This window comes from Podarcis cretensis (genome assembly GCF_951804945.1).
Source record: "Podarcis cretensis genome assembly, chromosome: 7".
Classification (NCBI taxonomy): domain Eukaryota; kingdom Metazoa; phylum Chordata; class Lepidosauria; order Squamata; family Lacertidae; genus Podarcis; species Podarcis cretensis.
Genome location: NC_137176.1, coordinates 25,183,890 through 25,207,623, shown reverse-complemented (window position 1 = coordinate 25,207,623; position 23,734 = coordinate 25,183,890). Strand labels below are relative to the sequence as shown.

The following is a 23,734-nucleotide window of genomic DNA, read 5'->3' as shown; positions in this document are numbered from 1 at the left end:
AGCCAAAGAAATTTTGCTGCCTGAGGCAAAATACAAGATGGCCACTCCTCCCCATGCCATGTACAAAAGCTGACCAAGCTGGCAGCTGAATTGTATTTCAACACCCTCCACTGTTCCTGAGGGCAAAAGGTAAGAATAGGGTGCAGCACAGACTGAATGGCACACACAACTCTGTCTACCCATCACTGCTGAGACACCTCCCTCCCTCTGTCTAATGGTAGGGCTGGGCCCTAGGTGAAAGTCGACACTTATTCCTACATAAACCATTTATCTTTGGCAATAAGAGAAGACACTCAGTTTCTGCAATGCTTTATTTGGAATGATTTAAGGTAATCTTGATTACCAAACACAGGCAGCAGGAAGGAAGTTAACAAAAGATGAAAACTTACATTTTTACTCTATTCAACTTGAATTTGGTTCAATCCCACAATAATAACTGGATTTCAATTTTAGAACAACTCTTTTTCCCCACAGGCAGAAAACAGCATCAAATCAAAGGCCATATAAACTTAAGATGTCAATGACTCCAGTAACATACTGGTATTTTACTTCCAGAGGGTTGTTTTTTTTACAACTGAGGAGATGCTACAAGTATTTCCCAAGGCCCAAAATTCCAGAAAAGTAATTAATTACTGTAGATGAGTAAGAAATGAACCACATTATTTTGGAGACATAATACAAAGTTACATGCTATGTTAATTGCTGCCTCTGGAAAGTGCATATTGTCAATTCTGCTTCGAGTAATAACTTCATGTAGAAAGTAAGTTGTACAGCCTACTCAAAATATGAAACAACTTAGATTACCTTTTCAATACTTCATACTCAGCCTTGAAAGGTTTGCAGAAAAATAGTTGTGATAGAAATATAGAAATCAGGCTTCTGGTTAATTGCTTTTTTCCATTTAAGGAGAACAGAATCTGCCAGCAAAAACAATATTGCGAGTTTTGGTGTGCCGGAAAAAGAAGAAAAATGGATGATCAGCCTTAAATTCATCTTTGTGTTGCAGGATCCGGTACCCTGGTACGTCTAGGGACTCTGCCCCTTCTTCAACGACTTCCAGAGAGACTTTGTGGATGACCTGAGACAAAACTACCCCTTTGGTCTCTGACATTTCAGAGAAATCTGATGCACTCTCATCAAACATGTTGGTCATGCCAAGACTTTCTAAAATTGGCTTGAAATCGTATTCCCCATGCACTTTGAATTTGGGAAGAAACACATTGACTTTCGTGTTTGCCATCACACTTGGATTTGTCCATTGTATTAGCTTCTCGGGGGTGAGTTCCTTCTCAAGCTAAAGACATAAGACAAGACAGCAAATGAATTAGAGTGCAGTATCAGTGGTCACAGTGCTCTGTTAGCCAGCCCATTAGTTGCCACAATAAACTACAACAGGGCTGCCTAATGTTTCACAGATACATAGCTGAAACCATGTGTAACAATGCTGCAGCAGTTTCTTATGCAAGAGTACAAACGTAAATCCATCTTGCAATGCTACCCACCCGGCACAACCCCCTTATGACACCATACAAGCAAGCAATTAGGATATGGTTAGAATAATAGAATCATAAGAGTTGGAAGAGACCTAAGGGTCATCTGGTCCAACCCTCTGCAATCTCAGCTAAAGCATCCATGATATATACCACTGGCTCCCGGTGGAGTACAGGATCAGGTTTAAGGTGCTGACTTTAACCTTTAAAGCCCTATACGGCCTAGGACCCTCGTACCTACGGGACCGCCTCTCCTGGTATGTCCCATGGAGGACCATACGGTCTTCAAACAAAAACATCTTGTAGGTCCCGGGCCACAGGGAGGTTAGGCTGGCCTCAACCAGAGCCAGGGCTTTTTCGGCCGTGGCCCCGATCTGGTGGAACGCTCTGTCACAAGAGACTAGGGCCCTGCGGGACTTGACATCTTTCCACAGAGCCTGCAAGATAGAGCTGTTCCACCAGGCCTTTGGCCAAGACACAGTGTGACCCCCTCCTTTGGTAATCCTCCCAGAACTCTAGCCCAATGGTTGCCATTAATTTGATTTTGAATTGATTTTAAAATGAGTTGATTTTAGAATGCTGTGTTACTTTTATTGTTGTTAGTTGCTCTGAGCTTGGCTTCGGCTGGGGAGGGCGGGATATAAATAAAAATGTATTATTATTATTTATTCATGACAGATGGTCATCGAAGTCTATGGCAGACTTATACAACTTGTACAACTTGTGGCTTCCAAAGTTGGATGCAGCCCATCAGCCATTTATGGGAGGTTCAGGAAACCTGGTATGGCTGGCTGGTTGGGGCTGCAAAAATAGTGGGGTTGTCAAACACCTGGAAAGCCACAATATACAGAAGAAGGGGTTCATTTGGCTTGGTAAGCCACAACTTAAACAGGTCTGAGCAATGCTGGCCACACACCCTTCTGTCCCTGTGAACAATCTCTATGTCACGCTTTGAGATGGCAATTGTCACCTGTTGCATTGGTGCAACATTTTAGCATCACTAAAGGAATAACACTAGTTACCAGAGATCTGCATGGCCCCACTTCCCGTGTGCTGGGCCAACCTAGGGACCACCCACCACAGGAGCCAACTCCTAGAGAGCCAGTGTGTTGTAGTGGTTAAGAGCGGTAGTCTCGTAATCTGGGGAACCGGGTTCGCTTCCCTGCTCCTCCACATGCAGCTTCTGGGTGACCTTGGGCCAGTCACACTTCATTGAAGTCTCTCAGTCTCACTCACCTCACAGATTGTTTGTTGTGGGGGAGGAAGGGAAAGGAGAACGTTAGCCACTTTGAGACTCCTTTGGGTAGTGATAAAGTGGGATATCAAATCCAAACTCTTCTTCTTCTTCACCCCCTCCAATAAAATATTTGAGGGGGCTGCCCCCCAAAGTTGATGGGCAGTGCCATTCGAATGGTATGTGTGCACTGCATCATGTGATCAATTATGCAGGATGGGGCTTATCTGCACTTCCCAAAATATTTTATTCAAGTTGTCACCCCTGCTACCTCTGGATCAATGCGGTGGCAGGGCTAGTGTTTAATTGGAGCTTTTAAAACCCCAATGAAGTATACGGTCAGGAATGAGTGACCTCCCTACAGGGAACACACTGGTGAAGCAGACCCCTGTATTTTTCCTGCCCAATACCCCGACTCCTGACAGTTCTGGATGACTCTGGGCAGCCTGACCCAGGGCAATTTGGAGACATATGTATTTGCTCCCTTCTCAATGGACCATTATGATGCATTTACCAGCGTGTAGATCTTACTTGAGCTATCAAAGAGGGCTTTCAAATGGGTTTTCTACCTGTTCGAGTCCAGTGGTATCATCCTCAATGTCTTTGGGCAGCAAGATAAGCATGCTCATGTGCTTGTTATGACAGGGCAGCTCCAGAATCTTGACTTTTAAATCGTTTACGTAACCGAGGCAAAACGTAGCTTCCAGGTTCATCATCTGCACCGGCTTGGTTTCCGTCTGTTAAGAATGAACAAAAAATTTAAACGAATTTGCTTGAACGCTCATTGTGGATGATCCCACAACGGGGATCCCCGTTGAGCATGTTCACATTCGCCTTCCTGCATTCAAAATGTGCCTGGAGAATGAGTTCTTAGACGGTTTCCAGGCAAGGTTTACCACTAGATAAAATGCATTACTGCTCAACTATGTGAATGCATATAAGACAACCCTTTAATGGTGCAATCCTCTGGTTGCCTAGGGGGCAGTCATAAGGTGGTGGGAATTATGAAGGCTGTCGAACTCTCTCACCCAATAATAATAATAATAATAATAATTTATTATTTGGACCCCGCCCATCTGGCTGGGTTTCCGCAGCCACTCTGGGCGGCTTCCAACAAAGATGGAAAATACATTAAAATGAGTGAGAGGGAGAAATGCTCAATTCAATATATAAATTGTATTCTGGGTTGGGGGCAGGTCAGGAGAGCATCTTGGGGACTATAGGATATTTCAGGTGATCCTTTCTGATGCTGAAGAAGGAAGTCCAATGTCAGTAAGGTCAAAAGGGAAGTATGCTAGGATGTAGCTGGGATCCGAAGGATATCCTGATCCACCCCCAACTGGGATAAAATTTAGATATGCTTTTCATATATCTAAAACCCTTGTTCTCATTTCCCCCCCACTTCTTCCATCTGGGAGAGGGAAAGGGGGGGAAGTCATCGTCCCTTAAGATAAAAAAAATGAGACAGGTAGAACCACCTCGATAATTTATACCACCAACACTTTAGGATTGCAGTGATACCTTGGTTTACAACTTAATCCGTTCCGGAGGTCTGGTTGTAAACCAAGGTGCGCTTTCGCCAATGGGGCCTCCAAAAAAAAATTGGTTGTAATGCAAAAAAAGGGACACACATTTCAGGGTTTGACGTGGTTGTAATCCAGGGGTTCAGGAGCAGAAGCACAGGGAAGAGGGGAGATGGAGAGCGAAGGGGAAGAATCTGAGGGCAGCGTAGGAGAAGATGACAGTGGCCCGAGAGATTCCATGAGCCTCTCCAGCAAATCGGAAGATTCACAGAAGGGGGCGCCGGTAGCCAGGGCAAGGGGATTCCCAAGGGGGACACCCCAGAAGCAAGGGGCCAGCGGGGACTCCCAGAGCAGCAGTTGGAAATCAGGACCAGCTTCCCCACCAGAGCATAGTGGGGGGGAAGAGTCACAGGTATCGGGAGTAGCGTCTCCCCCAGCAGGGAGAGGAGAGGAGTCAGGGCTGACCACGCCTCCATCGGAGAGTCAGACAACGGAGGGGAGGTCAGATCCGGCCAGTATCCCGGAAGAGGGAAGCAGTGACAGAAGTAGTGTAACGGTCAGGAGGAAGGTCACTGGGTTGGCGCGAGAGGCAAGTTCAAATGTACAGGAGCGTGGGACAGCAGAGAATGAGGATTGTGAACCGGGTCCTAAAGCCCGCCGGAGGCAGGGGGAGGAGCTAAGCGACTCAGCGTCTGAGGAGTCCAGAAAGGGGAATGCCCCAGCGGGCAGGAGGACCCAGAGGAGAAGAGAGCAGCGGAAAAGGTGGAGCAGGGCTAGGATCTTAAACTGGTGTCAGAGGGGAGGAGATTCAGACGGGACTTCGCCGATCTAGGGTTTAAGATGTAGGGCTGCACGCTGCGGCTTTGAAATGGAAATTGAACTTCAATAAAGACTTTTGTACATTACGACAGCCTAGCGTTGGTCCTCTGTGAGCTGGGACCTAGAGGCAGCTCTGACAGGTTGTAATCCAAAACAGTTGCAAATCAAGGTACCATTGTACAGCTTAAGTCAAGGTTTGGGGAGATGCATTTAAAGAACACAGATCTCTCACTGGTTTTCTGGGATTTCTGACAGAACTTTAAGTAAATCCGCTCCACTTCCCAGTGGGGAGGAGTTGCGGTGGACCACGTTGCCACCCACTCCCACCGGGGGCGGGGGACTCTGTCCCCCATTGCCTGGGGGATCCCAGCCACGTCAGATCCTGGCCGGGGGGCGTGGCCAGGGCCGTTTAAACGGAGGAGCGAGCCAGAGGACTTCCTCTTTGGCTCGCTTCCTCAATCCCCCGCCCTCCCTCCCTATTTTGCAGGTTAGGCAATGGCCTTGCTATGGACTTTGGTTGGTCGCCTTGGTTGTCCAAGGGGCCTGGTAGGAATTTTTCCACTTGGCAAATTGGCACTGGCCACTTGGTTTTCGCCTACCTCGTAGCAATCGTCACTACTTTGTTAGGGCTGCGGTTAGGCATTGTTTGACCTTGTGTGGGGGAGGGGAGGTCTGGCCATCACCTGCCCCTCCATGCTTAAGGGTATTCCGTTAAAGGAATCCGGGGGTGTTGATCTAGTCTGAAGCCCGGCTGGGGGACTAAGGCCTTGACACAACCGCGACGGGAACACCAGGGGGAGCCTGAGTTGGTTCACATCAACAGGGCTCCCCCTACCGATGGCTTACCCTTACTGGACTTCCTGCACAATGGGCAGGAGTCAGGTATAGTCAGGTCCAATCAATGCCTAAGCCAGTACTGCTCACATTCTGTCATTTCAATAAAGTTGTGGCCCAAATTTGCCCAATAACATAAACCTAATATCCCTGTCCTTGTGTGAGTTATTTCCAACGAGGGGGTGGCTGCGGGGTCTCGACGCACAATGTGATGCTTTGTGAACAAAAAACTTGTCTTTCAAGTCATAGAGTTGGAAGGGACAATGTAGCCACTCCATTAGTACAGCATCTCTGATATGGGGGGCCATCTGCCCTATATTTTAAAACTTCTAATGAAGGAGAGTCCACCCCCTTCTGAGACAGCCTGTTCCACCGCTGAATGGCTCGTTTTGCCAGCCTGCTCTTCCCAATGTCTGACCAGTTATTGTCATGCAAACAAGTTTGTTAATTCCTATGTTTCCAGGAATCCAGGATCAGAAGGGAAGGGAGGAGAGGTGGTGGAGAATCATTAACCAACTGGATGATGGAAAAGTGGTTACAGTGGTACCTCGGGTTACATACGCGTTAGGTTACATACGCTTCAGGTTACACACTCCGCTAACCCAGAAATAGTGCTTCAGGTTAAGAACTTTGCTTCAGGATAAGAACAGAAATCGGGCTCCGGTGGCGTGGCGGCAGCGGGAGGCCCCATTAGCTAAAGTGGTGCTTCAGGTTAAGAACAGTTTCAGGTTAAGAACGGACCTCCGGAATGAATTAAGTACTTAACCTGAGGTACCACTGTACTTAGTCATGGTATCTATGTAAATAAATTACGGCTCAGTTGGCATGACCCCCAAACATTTCTCTGCTACACCATCAACTGCAGCATGCTAAGTAGTCATCTTATGGTCTATCAGCTTTAACTGCATTATAAATATCTCTGTGTCTTCTAATCATGTTGCCCGTATGCTTAATACTGGTCTGTCTGTGAAACAGAGCCTAAGGGAACCTTTTTGCCATAGAGCACTGCTTGAATTAGGTATTGTGGATAGAATCAAAGACTGCTTTAAAAGCTCAGAAGGAAGTCAGGGATTTTCGTGTAATATTTAATTTCTGTTTTGAATACGGGTTCTATCTGATAAATGAGATACCATTATTTTAAGGGGGGAATGCTTTCTTCCATACCTTGTTTATCCTAAAAGGACATTCCTTAGTTTGAGCCTCAGGAAATCTCTTCATCCAGTTGGTTACAAAATAGGCAGCATTTATCAAGAGGATCTTTGTCTGGTCATTGACAGTCCCCTCAATCAAAATGTTCTCCATTTTACCTGCAGATGCATTGGTAATAATACTTCATTAGAACGGTATCCCCCCCAAAAAAATGTCACAGTTACAGGGTCACAGGTACATCCTGCCAAAGTTAACACTTTAGGATAATTGCAGTTCAACAATTTCCAGGATAACTGATGAGGAACAACCAATGTGGTGACTTCCAGATGTTGCTGGACTTCAACTCCCATCATCCTTGACCACTGGCCATTCTAGCTGGGGCTGATGGGAGTTGTAGTCCAACAACATTTGGAGGACACTATCTTGACTTTCCCTGGCCTAGATTCTTAAAGTGTCAACTTCATGTCATAAAACTGGCAAATTGACTGCTTGCAGAAAACGTTGCCTATGGAAGGTAGATCCACAATCAGATCTTCCATCTCTTTTTTTAAAAAAGAAGTGTGTGTGAGAGAGAGAGAGAGAGAGAGAGAGAGAGAGAGAGAGAGAGCAAACTTGATCAGGATTGCAGAGCTAGGGGAAGGAGAATTAGCCTGTTTCCAGACTGTTAATTGCCTTTTTAGGAAAAAATATGCATGCGTTCATACTTTTGCCCTAACAGGACACCTGCTATTGACACTTATAATTAAGAGCCCATTCATGCAATCGCTAATTGGATGAATGAAATCACATTTAGTTTAGTCTGCAATGTTTGCTTGCAAACAAGCACACACATGGCCCCAGGGGTGAGGTACCTCATTTACCACCACAAAAAGGATGTTTGAGTGTTATTTCTATGTTCTTGCCACATGGGGGCACTCAATACAAAAATATCATGCAGTGGTTAAGGCTTCAAGTGAACAGCCTTAGGGTTGCCTGTCGACAGCATAATTACTCTCTGCCAGTACAAGGTATGGCGAAAGCACACCTAATATCAAACATCTGTTACTCTTTTGGAATTAAAAGGAAGGTGTGCTTCCTTTTGTCTGTCCGGAACCTTCCAGTGATCGGCTTCATTGGGTGACCTGAGTTTTAGTATTGTGTGAAAGGGAGAACAACTTCTTTCTATCCACATTCTCCATAAAATGCATATTTTTATACAGTTGTGTCATGCCTCCCAATACTCACATTTTCTCCAAATTAACAAGCCCCAAGTGTTCAATCAATTTCTTTTTTAAAAATCCTGATGTGTAGCTAAGTTAGGGTGTCAACAATATTGCAGGAGAGATCCAAGTGCATATTGTAAATTTAGGTTTGCGCAATTAGTAGATTAGAGCATTTTGTTGCCAGAGTGCAACAAATTCACTTTTTAAAATAATCAGAAATGTTTTATGGTTTAGCAGGTGATGGGGGAAATGCATTGAAAAGTGCAGGATGAAGAAGTGATAGAAGGGAAGACAAGCTGAATGCAAAATTTAGGCTCGTTGTCATATAACTGTCCTGCAAACAAATCAGAATTAAGAACAGATATCTAACCTCCATGTAAGCTTTGTGCAAGCAAATCAGGACAAGTGCTTAATGAATAGTCATCTGGCTCTATAGGCCAAGGGAGCCAGCGTACAGCTTCCGGGTCATGTGGCCAGCATGACTAAGCCGTTTCTGGCAAACCAGAGCAGCGCACGGAAATGCCATTTACCTTCCCGCCAGAAGCACTTTGACGTGCTTTCGAACTGCTAGGTGGGCAGGAGCCAGGACCGAGCAACGGGAGCTCACCCCGTCATGGTGATTCGAACCACCAACCTTCTGATCAGCAAGTCCTAGGCTCTGTGGTTTAACCCACAGTGCCACCCGCGTCCCTGATTACTGTATTAGGGGACTTTAAACTGTAATTTTATCACAGCGACCCAGGAGGAGAGCTTTTTCTCTTTGTGGTCCTGCCAGGTTTGGGGTGCTTTTGCTGCTTAAAATGATCAAAGAGGGAGAAAGGACAAACCTGGCCCTCATATATTATGGAGAGGAAAGGAAGGATCAAGCTAGCAACAGGCAGAGGGGTCGGAACAGGAAGAAGATCCTCGTGAGAGGGCCAGGTGTGAGGTGCAATTGTGTGAGGAGCTCCAATCTGCCAAGGGTTTCTGAATGCTGTGGAGAAAAGGAGTTCAGGGGTGGAAGTGCATTGATGGGGGAATGAAAGAGCCATTGCTGGGGCTTATAAAATATGGAGCAAAACAGGCTGGGAAAGAAGTCAGACCCTGTATTTCCAAAGTACAGTCCTGGATTTACAGAAGCCATCCCAAATTCTGATTTGACCCTGGAATGTCCCACTTTTCCTTAGAACATCCCTATTTTCATCGGAGAAATGTTGGAGGGTATAGTATGTGGCCCCCAAGCTAAGCAGATAAATAACTTTACAACCTTTAGAAGATATCTGAAGGCAGCCCTATATAGTGAAGGGTTTTAATGTTTAATGTTTTATTATGTTTTTATATGTGTTGGAAGCTACCCAGAGTGGCTGGGGCAACCTTGTCAGATGGGTGGGGTTTAAATTTTTTTAAAAAAATTATTATTATCATTATGGGACAGGACATCCCGCTTTTTGTTGGAGAAATGTTGGAGGGTATGAGAAGTTCCTCTGAAGATCCCTGGCAAAGTGGAAAGTGCCATTTTAATATTTGACCTATGGTAAGCTCCGCTCTGAGAGGGACTCCTGATTCAAGGAGTTTGTTCATTGGAGTTCACTTCTGTTTTTAAGGATTTTGAACAGAGCACTCTGTTAAGATACGCTTACCATCAGTAAGATCAGAAACAGATTTGTTGATTTGCAGTCTGGTGTCTTCTGTTTTCTCTTTGAAGTCCACTAGTTCCAATTCAGATGGGAAGGGTCTTTTCACAGAACTTACAAACTCCTGAAAGGCACGAGGAGCCAAGTTAAATTCTAATGCATAATGCTGAACCAAACTTCCTAACAGATGTGCCCAGTGGCACTGACACCATTTCAAGAAAGTGGATTTTGTAGAACCATTTTTCTTCTGCTGGAAGTGAAGCTTTTTTCAGTCACTGATGAGAGTGGGGGCTTGCTCCATGTGGCAAGCTGTAATGTCTGTGCTGAGGGAAAGACCATAACAACACAAAGTTGAATTCCACCCATTATGCATTTTAATCCAGTATAGGATATAAGCACGCACAAATTAAGGCGATCCGCCTTAACAAAAAATATGTGTGATTTAAACATCAATTGTAATGGTACTATAGCTGTTGTTTATGGGATTATGATTTTGAAGGGAATGTAATTGAAATTATTAAGATTTTGGAACACAGAAAATAAAATAAAATAAAAAACCAAAGAGTAAGCCATGAAATCCAACATGTGAGGAAGCCACTTTAACTAAATTGTATAATTTGGTATATAAATAATTGGTTTTAATAATTGTATTAATTGGATAAAATTGGCATTGTTATAATGAGGCTGTTATTGGAATGATATTGAAAAATCAATAAATATATTTATTTATTTTTAAAAGAAAATCTGTAAACAAAATACAATGCAACTCGTGCAATAAAACTATAAAAAGAGAAATTTATTGTAATTTCAAAGGAGGTTTTACAAAGAAAAAAGTACAGAACATGTTTGAATAAAGTGCAGGTATTATTATTATTATTATTATTATTATTATTATTATTATATCAATGCCGACATGTAGAAACACTATTTACAGTGAGATTTAAACCACCATAGTCAACCAGTTGACCCAGACAGAAACAGCTAGAATTTCTTAGCAGCTTACCATAGTGGGGTTAAGGGATTTTTCTACAAAGAGTCGCTTGACCATTTTCAGAGGATAAAAAGAACTAAGTTTGGCAGCATCCGTTGTTATTGTTTGGAATCCGAAAGGTACATCTTTGACATCTTCTAAATGTAGGCCCTGTTAAGAAATTAGTTTAGATTTTAACATTGCTTCCATTATGCATCTCTGAAAGTACTGGTCTGTCAACACAATTGTGCCAAATATCCTGTAACACATAATGCAGTGTGTGTAGAAACTTCTTACACGCAGGCGGGAGCAAGAATTGGGTTGGTGGAGGGAAGGGGAGACTGTCTCTCAGTTGTCCGTGGCAGAGGAAGGTGTGCAGAAGTGTAGAGGGGGAAGAGGGGCCAGCAATTGGGGAGGCCCCCCCAAAAATATTTTGTTCAAGTTGGCACCTATGTTCCCAGGGCTGGCCCTATCATTAGGCAGAGTGAGGCAGCTGCCTTGGGTGAGAGATACTGAGGAACTTGTGTGTGTATCACACAGCCTGCCCTGCGCTCTCTAAGATAGTCCACATTCAGGTATGTGGGACGATGCTGTCCCATTGGCAGCACTGTCCGTCTCACTGACTTCTGCAGGTGGAATGGGGGAGGCATCATGTTGCCCGTTGCCTCGGGCAGCAAAACGTCTTAGGCTGGTGCTGCATTTTCCTGATGAAAATCACACCGCCCCCAGCTGCTATTTGCACTTAGGAGGAAACTTACAAGTACCAGCTGTATTTTGGAAACAACTGCAGGGGAATTGAGAATAGTGATGAACTCTTTTATAGCAAGGCTCCCTCCCCAACACTCATTTAGAGCAAAGTTAATGCTTTGCTCCTGGCTACAGGGCATTATGATCTCATTGCATATGATTCCTGATTGGTTGGGTTCGCTCTGCCTGGGACAGCAGGAAGAAATGGTGCCGCCACAACAGCAGCAGAGGAGAACAAATACTATAAACATAAGCAACAACATAGGTAATATTTAAGATAACTGTTTAGGTTCTCCAAACTCCCTCCTTAACCCCAAAGATGTTTACAAGCAAATATCTAGTGCAACCTCAGACTCTGTGTGTGTGTGTGTGTGTGTAGTCTCATGTTATTAAGGGGGAAATGTACGTTTTTAAATATAACACACAAGCACATTTTGCACACAGAGAGAGAATTCTGGAGTTCTAGTTTAGTCCTCACAGAGCTACCCTTTGAAAAACTACAGATCCCATGATTCTTGGGGGAGGGAATGTCCTTTGAATGTTCTTGAAATGTATGTGCTGTGTTATCCTACATCCAATTTGGAAGCGAAAACCTACCCGTTTCATTTGGGTTGCTGTGTCGCCCTTGGCAGCTTTGTATGCAAGAGCCAGTGAGGTTGAAGTGCAAAGGGGAGCGAAAATAATATTAGCAGTTTTGTCCTTTTCAGCCAGTTTCTTGATAACGTCAACCGCAAATGCAGTGTTTGCAACTTGTAGGGCATCCATTGCTGTGGTTCTGAAACAGAAAAGACACATTTACCATACCAAACAATCCTGCCTATAAAGAACTACAGTGGTACCTCGGGTTAAGAACTTAATTCGTTCCGGAGGTCCGTACTTAACCTGAAACTGTTCTTAACCTGAAGCACCACTTTAGCTAATGGGGCCTCCTCCTGCTCCTGTGCCGCCAGAGCCCGATTTCTGTTCTCATCCTGAAGCAAAGTTCTTAACCTGAAGCACTGTTTCTGGGTTAGAGGAGTCTGTAACCTGAAGCGTATGTAACCTGAGGTACCACTGTACTGCTTTACCTTCCTAGTTAAGGGTGCTTAACTTCATTGATTTCAACAGGCCGAAACACACTTCATTCAGCACTGGATTGTGGCCTTAGCATCTATTTTCATAGGTGGTGAATTACTCATGTGGTGACTCTACCATATCACCATCTAGGACAAGGTGATTTGAAAGCATTCCCTTGTGGAAATAATGGCTCACATGGAAACTTACCATGACAGAAAGAGGGCTGGGCTAGGAATGAAGAAGGAATTTCATACAGTTCCAGGAGCGCCAACTCCTTGGGACCCAACCCTTTTGCCCCCCCCAGCTCCTCCCAATGCCATGATATCGTGTCACACATGACACCACACACACAACGTTTCCCCCAGTCTCGCTCACAGGTTGGGGCCTCTGTTCAGTGCTCATTTGAAGCTGGACCAAAATTGGAGTTTCCAAAACAAGAACCAAAATGCATCTATTCTTCAGAATCTGCACTTCTCAAAATTTTGCAGTGTCACTCTGCAGCCAAATAATGTGTACAGAAATGAATATCATGAGGTAAAGTGTCCATCAAAATGCAAATATTAGTGGAAAATCACATACCAAAAGGCATTATATTATGGAAAATTGCTTATGTTATTAGGCTAATTGCATATAAACATTTATATTAGGAAAAAATTACACTCAAATGCAGATGAATCTTCATAATAACATGGGTGGTTGTTGTTGTTTTTACAAACTGATGTAGAAATATGGAGGGCTCAACAGATGATTGGAAAAATGAGAAGCTGAGAGAAACCAAAGTTGACAGATTTACCCATCTCTATGTCGGTCTGGAAGCATTTGCTCTGATGTGGTAAATTTTGACATAGTGCCTGCTTTTTGTAGGGGAATATTCTTAAGTGACTTTTCCTGTGAACGCCACTGAGTTACAGGCCTCACCGGTGGAACAACTTGTACTTCTGAATCAGCCATACAGTTTTCCAACCAGACAAAGAAGTGTGTCAGAAGCCAACAGAGAGTGATCAACAGCAGGAGAAAAAGAGCTAGAGAAAACTACATTCAGAAAAGCCCAGTTTGTTCTAATGGTACACCAAATTTGCCCAGCCTTAACCTTCCCATGGGAAGCAAACAGCCGTGTGAGGAGGGCTAGGACTTGTGCCATGGGAACAGTGATGCTCTGCAGTAGACCTAGAAGCGCAATTTTAATATTGATTCACAATGAAGCAACATCACTGACAATCACTACCCGCTCTTAGGCGCTGGGAAATCTCAGGCGGGGTGGAGTCAAGGAAAAACTGAAACATGAGTTAAGGAAACTGCTGCTGTACAAGCTCATACCACATTCTTTCTTCCCTACGGAGGAGAAATGTTAAGTCAGCATCTAACCAATTGCCCATGGCATAGCGGTATCCTTGAAGTACAGTTAGCTTGCAACCCGCCCACATATGACTGAAATGTCTAGGTGAGACATTACCCTTATTAAACTTTCTGTTCGGAGCCTTCTTAAGAAATCCGGGTTGTTCATGTTTAAGCACCGCTGATAACTCCCAAGACGTCGTGGGTTGTTAACGTGCATTGTTAAAAAGATTGATGAAATAAGGAAATGTACATATTTATACAAATACCTGGGTGAACAAAACACGGGTAGTAGGATAGGGAGCTCTCTGTCCTCAACTTTTTAAAGTCAGCTTAAGAGTTTTCCACATGCTAGGAAGCAACAAGTCATCCTCCACTTGTGTGTAATATGTGGTCAGTTTGACTGTAATACGTGGCAAGATAAATGTGGCATATATCTGTTGCATCACATCTCAATATGCCATTAGGTCATATTGCAGCAATGGTGGGGAACCTGTGGCATTCCTGATGTTATTGAGCTCCGATTCCCATCATCCCGAATCAACATGGCCAATGGTAGGGATATTGGGAGTTGTAGTCCATGACAATATGAACCTTAACTGTCAAAGGGTTGCACCCTGAGAAAACCTCTCAACTGTTGTCCATGTGGTTTGATTTCAAACTACATAGGCCAGGCATGTACAAAGTCTGTTTTGGGGGCCTAATTCAGCCCCTGTGGCAGTTTATTTATTGGGGTCAAATCCTTAAAAAAGCTCATCAAGTTCAATCCTAAGAAAAGCTCAACAACTTTGGGGTAAAATTGTAAAAAAAGGTCGGCCCTCACACATGTTCACTTCATCAGATCTGGCCCTCTTTGAAAAAAGTTTGGGCACCCGTAACATAGGCAAAGGAAAATCCTTCACTTGACAACATGGTGTCATCAGGTTATTGATAGATGGGCAACTGTGTCCACTGGTCAGAAAGGCCCAAGGCAGTTGGGTGAGGTAAATAACTCACCCAGTAGCCAGATCCAGTTGCTTTGGGCTGAGTGAGTTGATGGCTGAGTGGGGAGTATCTAGTCTGACACTCCGACCACTAAACCACACTGAGGGTGACAGAAAGATTCCAGTCCATTTTCTGGGAAATGTTTGGATTTAAAATTATTTGACAATCAAAACAAATGGGGGGGCAGGGATTTATAGCTGGAAAATGCTATAACCTTAATGTCACAGCAGCCACAAAGGGACAGAGACAGAATTTCCTTAACACTCCAAAGTAAACACCATCTACTTAATACCATTTCCTGTAACAGTTGCAGAGACAGAGATAGAGAACCAATGACTTGGAGCTTTCATATCAAACACAGATGTGAGGCAGGCCTCCGCCATTTGCAAGTCAGAAAGCTGAGCACAGCCTACAAGGTACACACTGTGGATTGCCTGGTGCTATGGCAACCTGTCTCTTTTTGCAACCCCAGGCAGGCAGTGACCAAAGCAAGAGGTTTATTAAGTCCTTCATACGGCTGGTGGGCTGGACTTGCCTTGATGGGTTCCAAATTGTACAACACCCTCCACCCATCGCTCCCAGGACTCTTGGCTGTAGATCTGCCTCAGCACCCTTCCTTTGTTCTTACCAAGACAATGTTAAAAGCCCTGGACCATATGCAGGAACCCTGTGGCTTTCCCCGCCCCTCTCCCCATGCCAGCATCAACCAATTTTTTTTAAAGGTTTACAGCGGCTTGGAAAGGAGTCACACCACAGCCTTCTCCTGTGCGGTCCAGGGCTTCTCATGTGATCTTGCCAGCACAGGCCATGAGGAAATATGAACACCTTGCATTTAAATGCATTCATTATACTCATATAGTGACACTATTAGACCCTTACTACTGGACACAAGTCTTAGACCTCAAAAGACTCTGGAGAAGTCAGCAGTCTTTGAAAGCAAAGAGTAAGATTACCATAACTTCCATCATAGAGGTTCAGTATGCTGATGACAATATAGTGTGCGCACACTCGGAAGATGACCTCCAAACCATCCTAAATATATTTGCAGAAGCTTACAAAGCTTACAGAAAGCTTGGTCTATCACTCAACATCCAAAAAACCAAAGTGCTGTACCAAAAAGTACAAAACAACCACTCTGCAGTACCACCAATCCAACTCAATGGTGTAATGTTGGAAAGTGTCGATCACTTCTCCTACCTGGGCAGTTATGTCTCCACAAGGGCTGACATTGATGCCAAAATTCAGCATCGACTGAGCTCTGTGAATGCAGCTTTCTCCCAATTGAAGTGCAGAGTGTTTGAGGACTGGAACATTCACAGGGAAACCAAAATGCTTGTTTACAAAGCTATTGTACTATCAACCTTACTGTATGCTTGTGAAACATGGAACACTTTTAAATGCCATCTCCAACTCAAAAGATTCCATCAATGGTGTCTCCAGGGAGGGGGGGTTACATATCACTTGGGAAGACAGGCAAACTAATGTCAGTGTACTGGAAGAAGGAATGATCACCAGTGTCGAAGAATTGATTCTTCAACATCAACTTTGTTGGACTAGTCATGTTGTTCAGATGCCTGATTATCGTCTTCCAAAGCAACTACTCTATTCCAAACTTAAAAATGGAAAGCATAATGCTGGTGGTCAATAAAAGAGGTTTAAAGTCTCTCTCAAGGCAAATCTTTAAAAAGTAATATAAACACCGACAACTGGGAAACACTGCAAGTGCTCCAACTGGAGAACAGCCTTTACCACAATTATCATGGACCTTGAAGACACTCGAAATCAGGACGAAAGGGAGAAACATGCTAAGAGGAAGGCACATTTGGCAAACCCTCACCACGATCAACTCTGATCTGGAAACCTATGTCCTCACTGTGGAAGGACATGCTGATCCAGAATTGTCCTCCACAGTCACTTACGGACATACTAAGACTGTGTTCATGGAAGACAATCTTACTCAACTATGAGTGATGCCAAAGAAGAGAAGAAAAAGTTCTCCCCTTGCTTTTGGAGGCCTTTAAATAGTAGTTACTGGGAATTGCAGGTGTGGAGAGTTGTGTTTTACTCATCTCAGGATGCTGTCAGTGGCTCCCGGCTGGTTGCCCAGGAAAGTATAAAGACAAGGAAAAGTTTCTTACAGTCCTTTTTTATTTCAGACTTTACAGAGAGAGGCTATAGAACCCAGCCTCTTGGATAATGGCGTCTTGAGTGACTCTCCACCCCCCATCTCTCCCACTTCCTCATTTGTCATCCTCATCACCTCCTCTATGGGTGCTGCTAAGTGCTCCCTGCCTTCAAGCTCTTTGCTCTCCTACTTTTCAGGCTTGCCGGGTTCTGGGAGATGGTGGGTCTGGAGTGCTTTCTAATGACAAAATGTCAGTCAGCCTGCTGCTCCAGCTTTGCCTAATCCTCTCCCATAATTTCCCAACTTTCCCCATCATCTACCTCTGAGCTGTGACCTCCTGCAAACTCCTGTTGTAAATCCATACTGTCTTCCTCCTCCCTGGAAGGGTCAGGATGGGGAGGCCGTCTCCACCATTCCTCCTCTGCCCAGTCCCTGACATCTTGGTCCTATTTATGGGCTTCTCATAGGCATCTGGTGGCCACTGTGATGACAATGGTGCTAGACTAGGTGGTTCTTTGGTCTGATCCAACATGGCTGTTCTTATGTTCTGGCAGCGCTCCTGAACTTATACCCTGCTTATCATACATGAACAAAGCTCAGAGCAGCATACATGAGGTTCTCTGGTGGTCTCCCATCCAGAAAAAGGCTAGATCCAGATAAGTTTTAGCAAAGCTGCTACATCAAGCCCATGCCTTGGCATCAGAGTCCTAAATGTTCATAGTTCTATCAACTGTAACTGCATGAACAATTTCTGGAGCTCCTTGAAAACAAGGTGAATAGGATAATTTTGCCTTCAGAAAACCCACAAATTGCTGGTGAAGCACATAGGGACACAGGCACAGTTTTGGCTGCCACTTGTTGGGTGCTGTGACAGGGTGGGGTAGAACATGTGCAAGCACTCTTGGTGACTCACTCCATCTCTTAACCCAACTATATCAAGGTGGAAGATCTAGCAGACCTTTTGTGAAGGTTTTCAGACAGATTCTTGGGTTGAGAAATAAGTTCGTGATGTAAAAAGGACCCAAATCCGGGGGTGGGTGGGTGTCTACGTCTGCATCACAATCCGGCGGCTTTTAGATGCTGTTAGATGATGACTCCCATCAAGCTTATGGGAGATGCATTCCAAAGCACCTCACTGGCAAAGGCTGCTCTGCTACCAGCTTTTAGCTATACAAAGCAACAGCCCAGCTATGCAGTTCCTATGGAAGGTTAGTTTTGAGTTCTTTATGGGGTAGGGATACATTTTTAAAAGTAAAGGAGAAAAAAGTTGAAGAGAGAAAACTGTTATTCTTCCCCCTCTCTTGTGACTGGCGTTCAAATTCAGAGACACAGAATCATAGACTCTTAGAGTTGAAAGGGACCCCGAGAATGGTCGAGTCCAGTTCCCCTGCAATGCAGGAATCTCAGCTAAGACATCCATGACAGATGGCAATTCAACCTCTGCTTAAAAACCTCCAAGGAAGGAGAGTCCACAAACTCCTGAGGAAGACCATTCCACTGTCAAACAGCTCTTACTGTCAGAAAGGTTCTTCCTGTTTATTCGGAATCTCCTTTCTTGTAACTTGAAGCCATTGCTTCGAATCCTACCCTCCAGAGTAGGAGAAAACAAGCTTGTTTCCTCTTCCGTGCGGCAGCCCTTGAGAAATCTGAAGATGGCTATCACATCTCCTCTTTTCCAGGCTAAAGATACCAAGCTCCTTCAACCACCCCCACCCCCATACACTCACGCAACCAGAAATCCATGGGGTCCCACTCAGCCTCAGACTCCCACCAGCTACCTCTCCCCATTGTAGCAGCTCTTTGGGAAAGAGGAAAGATAAGAGGGGAGGGAACTCTAGGCATATGGGAGATGCCCTATTGGTGCATGTCCAGGAATCCTCCTCTCCTCTGCCCTCTACCTCAAGGGTGGGCGAGGACCACAGCTCAGCAACAGAGTGGCTCTTTGCATTCAAAACAGCTCCAGGTAGGGCTGGAAGAAAGCCCTCTCCGAAATCCTGGAGTTTCTCTACCAGTCAGTGTAGACCATACCGACCTAGCTGGACCAATTGTCAGCTTCCTATGCTCACCCTCTCAAGCTTTATATTACATCTATTTGGTTGAACAATGTGAGGTCATCACATGGGCTATTTATTTGCAGCGTCCTATTTATAGAGTCACATCGGAAGGCAGTAAACCCAGCCAGGCTGAAAGCGAAGGTTGGTTCTAGCATTCTCTTAGCTGGAGCAAGCATTAGTCATTTGATTAACTGCATAAAGAAAGCTGAGTGGGTGATCCACACCCATGTGGAAAATTCTGCCTGGAACAGAGTCTCTTCTAGCAATCTCCGATCATGAAACACACGCCGTGCACAAAAGTTGCATTCAACCTACAATACAGTTGTCTGGGTAAGGAAGCTTATCATTCTTGTGTGACAACAGAAGGCCTGACTTTTTTTAAAAAATAATTTGTTTAGAAATCTCTCTGCCATCAGGAAACAAATGAACGATATAGTTCTGGGTCTTTATCTTGTTACAGCAGGAACAGTCACAAAAGTTCTTGCAACCAGGCAAGGAAGCTGCAGCAACCTAATAAAACTTTTTTATCTGCCCGGGACTGAACGATCTGAGCTCAGACTGAAAATGAGACTCACATCTTACACGTGCTCAAGTTTCTCCTGTGCTAGTTCAACTTCTACAATTTTTCCCCACCTTCTTCCTTCTCTTCTTGCTTCAGTTCCAAAGAATTCGAGGCACTTCCTAGATAGAGGCAATTAAAAACAACAACTGTGTACATATTGAACACTCACCTCTCTGTGCAGATAGTCCACTCACGGAAATGGCGGAAAGAAAAGAAAAAAGGTTGAAAGAGGCAGAGTAAAAAGAATGGGTGTTGGTGGTGACACTGCAGAGCAGCAAGAATGTTTCGGCTCACCTGAACTCCGACGCCACTCCCTCTTTCGTGATTGTGCTTTCTCTCTCTCTCTTAATCATCCCTCTTGGCAATTTATACATGATAGAAAAAATGGATTCAGGCTGAGCTTGCCAACTACAAAGCTTCACAGGGCTATAACATGCTCCGGCAGGAAGCGGCCACCTTGTGAAGATTCCTCTCTGAGGTGAATTTCACACAGGAGGTCTGGCACTGAGGGAGACACTCATGTGTGCCATCCCAAACCACACAAGTTAAGAGCTGTTTCAGCTGTGCCTAGAAGAATTATTCCACATTTTTATCCGGGTCCGTTTTGGGAATAATTCTACAATCATAAGAGCCAGTGTGGTGTAGTGGTTAAGAGTGATAGACTCGTAATCTGGGGAACCGGGTTCGCCTTTCTGCTCCTCCACATGCAGCTGCTGGGTGACCTTGGGCCAGTCACACTTCTTTGAAGTCTCTCAGCCCCACTCACCTCACAGAGTGTTTGTTGTGGGGGAGGAAGGGAAAGGAGAATGTTAGCCGCTTTGAGACTCCTTAGGGTAGTGATAAAGCGGGATATCAAATCCAAACTCTCCTTCTTCTTCTGTCAGTGATATGCTTTTTGAGAGTTTGTGGTCTCTGGTTAAAAGATTCCTGAAATGTAATTTGGGTCAACAGTAGTCAATCAGCAGGACTTTGCTTAAACCTAAATGATTCTGGGTAGTGTTTCGGGATGGAGGGGGGGTTTCAATTTTGCTTGCAAAGAAGTACCCTCATTAGCATTTCTTCCAACGAACATGTGAACCAAACCCAATTATCTTTTGAAGTTTTCAGTTCTCTTAATTTTGCAACGCCGTTCTCCTTCCAATGTGTATACAAACACATGTACTGGTGAAAATGGCAAGACATTCATTATACTGGGGGTAAAATTGCTTACAAAATTGTTTACATTAGTCAAAGCTGCATAAGAAAATGTGCATACAGTGGTACCTCGGGTTAAGTACTTAATTTGTTCCAGAGGTCTGTTCTTAACCTGAAACTGTTCTTAACCTGAAGCACCACTTTAGCTAATGGGGCCTCTTGCTGCCACTGCGCCACCAGAGCAAGATCTCTGTTCTCACCCTGAAGCAAAGTTTTTAACCTGAGGCACTATTTCTGGGTTAGCGGAGTCTGTAACCTGAAGCGTTCTTAACCTGAAGCGTATGTAACCTGAGGTACCACTGTACTTAGAAACTTTCACATTAAGATGCTGGTGAATTTTCATGAGTTTTTTTAAAAAGGAGAAAAGAAGACGGCAGATTGGTGTAGTAATTTGGGGAACGGAATTTAAGACTGGAGAAATGAGAAACTCGGAGAAACTAGAATCGGCAGAGTCATAGCATTTCTGTGTAGCCTTTTAAGGAACATCGACTTAGGGGTAGGAGATACTTTGAGGCTTGGTGCTCCTTGGTCTGATTCGTTTTAACACCTACAGTACTGGTACTTGTGTTGTCTCCTACATAGTCAATAGCAGCTTCAAGAAAGCAGATCATCATCCAGCAAACAGCATGAGCTAAGGAATAAAATGTCCTCCCTCTGCTTTGTGGCCTGAACCCACCTTCATGGCTGCTCTCAGCAAAACCTTTAAAAAGACACCAGAAAATATGATCATGAATCTCCTGTGTTGTGTCTAGTATGGTGGAGAAATTCCATTTAGTTCACATTTCAAAGCAAACCTATCTAATTCTCACTGCCCCAACCAGAAACACAATTATCCTTTGGAATTCATACCTGGTGCAGATTTTGTGATGTGGTTCTCCAACCCCCAAATGTGTTTTAAAATGTGTATATTAAGGGGGACAGTGCGTATTAAAACACGCATATTCTGTATTCTTGTGAAAATTATGTACACAAACGCATTATATTATGGAAAAAGAAATGTGTATGTTGGGCAAAACTGCATGCAAAATTGTATGTGTTAGGAGAAATGCAACACTGAAATATTGCAGCATTCGAGGAACTTCAGTAATAGTTGCAAGTTAGACATAAGAGTTAAGATATATTAAGAAAAAGTGTGTATTGGCAATAAATAATATGAAATTGAAATAAGGAATAGATGGGAGGTCGGGTCTATAGTGTTAAGACCAACTTATGTTTGATTGTTTGTTAATAAAATTTTCTGTTTATTGTTATTCCTGTGTGTACAGTAATTCTGTATCTGTGAGAACTTTTTAAAAAAGAGGAATAAACAGATGCAGAAACGAACTTCTGACTGGAAAACTGAGAAACCGAAACTGACAGGTTTGCCTATATTTTAAAAAAATTAAGGTGTGGGGGGAGAATAGAAAACGAGGGTTACAAACAAAACACAGTCACAGAACATGATGTGCCAAATCTTTAAAAAGCAAAGCAAATGATGGTGTTTCTGGGACTGAATATCCAAAGGTGCTAGACACAAAAATGTGTCACATTCCAATGTAACAAATTGTTCAGCTGGAGAGCTGGCACTGCATAAAACCTGTAGCCCTATAATCAGCATGTTCAGCTATAATCTTCAACTAAAGCTCTGCCACGCCCTATACAGAGCCGAAGTGGTTTGTTCAAACATGTTGTGAAATCATTCTCTTCTTCCAAAACTTGCTTTAGCAAAATCCCCAGAGTGTTCTGGATATTATACAGCATTCATTCAACGGGGCTGTCCTAAAATAGCACAGCGTTTATTTACACCAAACCTATATAGCTGTATGTTCACTCCAACGTACACGCTATTTCCAAACATACAAGACACTCTGAATTCAACCTAATCCACCTCCTTGGGCAGCTGCTGGACCAGCCACAAGACTGGTGCCGATTTATTATCAAGCACAACAGCTCAAGCCTGGATCCCTCACGACTGCTCTTTGCTTCTTAGACTTAGCATCGTATGCAAAAACATACGATCCTAACCCCGTTTTTGTGGAGTAGATCTCGTTGAATTGAATAGGACTTAAAGGTAAAGGTACGGGCCAGTCTTGCCAGACTCTAGGGTTGTGCGCTCATCTCACTCTAGAGGCCGGGAGCCAGCGCTGTCCGCAGACACTTCCGGGTCACGTGGCCAGAGTGATGAAGCTGCTCTGGCGAGCCAGTGCAGCACATGGAACGCCATTTACCTTCCCGCTGGTAAGCGGTCCCTATTTATCTACTTGCACCCGGGGGTGCTTTCGAACTGCTAGGTTGGCAGGCGCTGGGACTGAACGACGGGAGCGCACCCCGCTGCGGGGATTCGAACCGCTGACCATGCGATCGGCAAGTCCTAGGCGCTGAGGTTTTACCCACAGCGCCACCCGCTGAATAGGACTTGTTGAATAGGACTTACTTCTGCATAAATAGGTTTAGGGATGTGCTGTTAGGGAAGGCAGCTGGATATTAATGGGCACGTGATTATGCCTCCAGAGATTTCTAGATCTTCTTATTGCCATTCAGAATTAGATCTATTCGCAGAACAAGACTCTACAAGAGACCGAAATAAGAAGCTACAAGGTATTGCAATAAAGCACGTGTACATATTTTCCCTTGACTCGCAAATCAGTACAGTGGTACCTCGGGTTAAGTACTTAATTCGTTCCGGAGGTCTGTTCTTAACCTGAAACTGTTCTTAACCTGAAGCACCACTTTAGCTAATGGGGCCTCCTGCTGCTGCCGTGCGATTTCTGTTCTCATCCTGAAGCAAAGTTCTTAACTCAAGGTACTATTTCTGGGTTAGCGGAGTCTGTAACCTGAAGCGTATGTAACCTGAAGCGTATGTA

General features: G+C 44.2%; 1 protein-coding gene across 1 annotated transcript in view; it reads right to left on the bottom strand.

Annotated features, from left to right (window-relative positions):
* SERPINB5 (serpin family B member 5) overlaps positions 1 to 20,023 on the bottom strand; it is a 37,801-nt gene extending 17,778 nt beyond the window's left edge. The window contains exons 1-7 of the mRNA XM_079982810.1: positions 19,867 to 20,023; positions 12,179 to 12,356; positions 10,868 to 11,005; positions 9,871 to 9,988; positions 7,065 to 7,207; positions 3,294 to 3,461; positions 908 to 1,294 (exon numbers count right to left, since the gene is read on the bottom strand). Of these exons, the coding sequence (XP_079838936.1) occupies positions 908 to 1,294; positions 3,294 to 3,461; positions 7,065 to 7,207; positions 9,871 to 9,988; positions 10,868 to 11,005; positions 12,179 to 12,346 (1,122 nt within the window). The 5' untranslated portion in view covers positions 12,347 to 12,356; positions 19,867 to 20,023. The remainder of the gene's footprint in view (positions 1 to 907; positions 1,295 to 3,293; positions 3,462 to 7,064; positions 7,208 to 9,870; positions 9,989 to 10,867; positions 11,006 to 12,178; positions 12,357 to 19,866) is intronic.
* Positions 20,024 to 23,734: the final 3,711 nt, after the last annotated feature.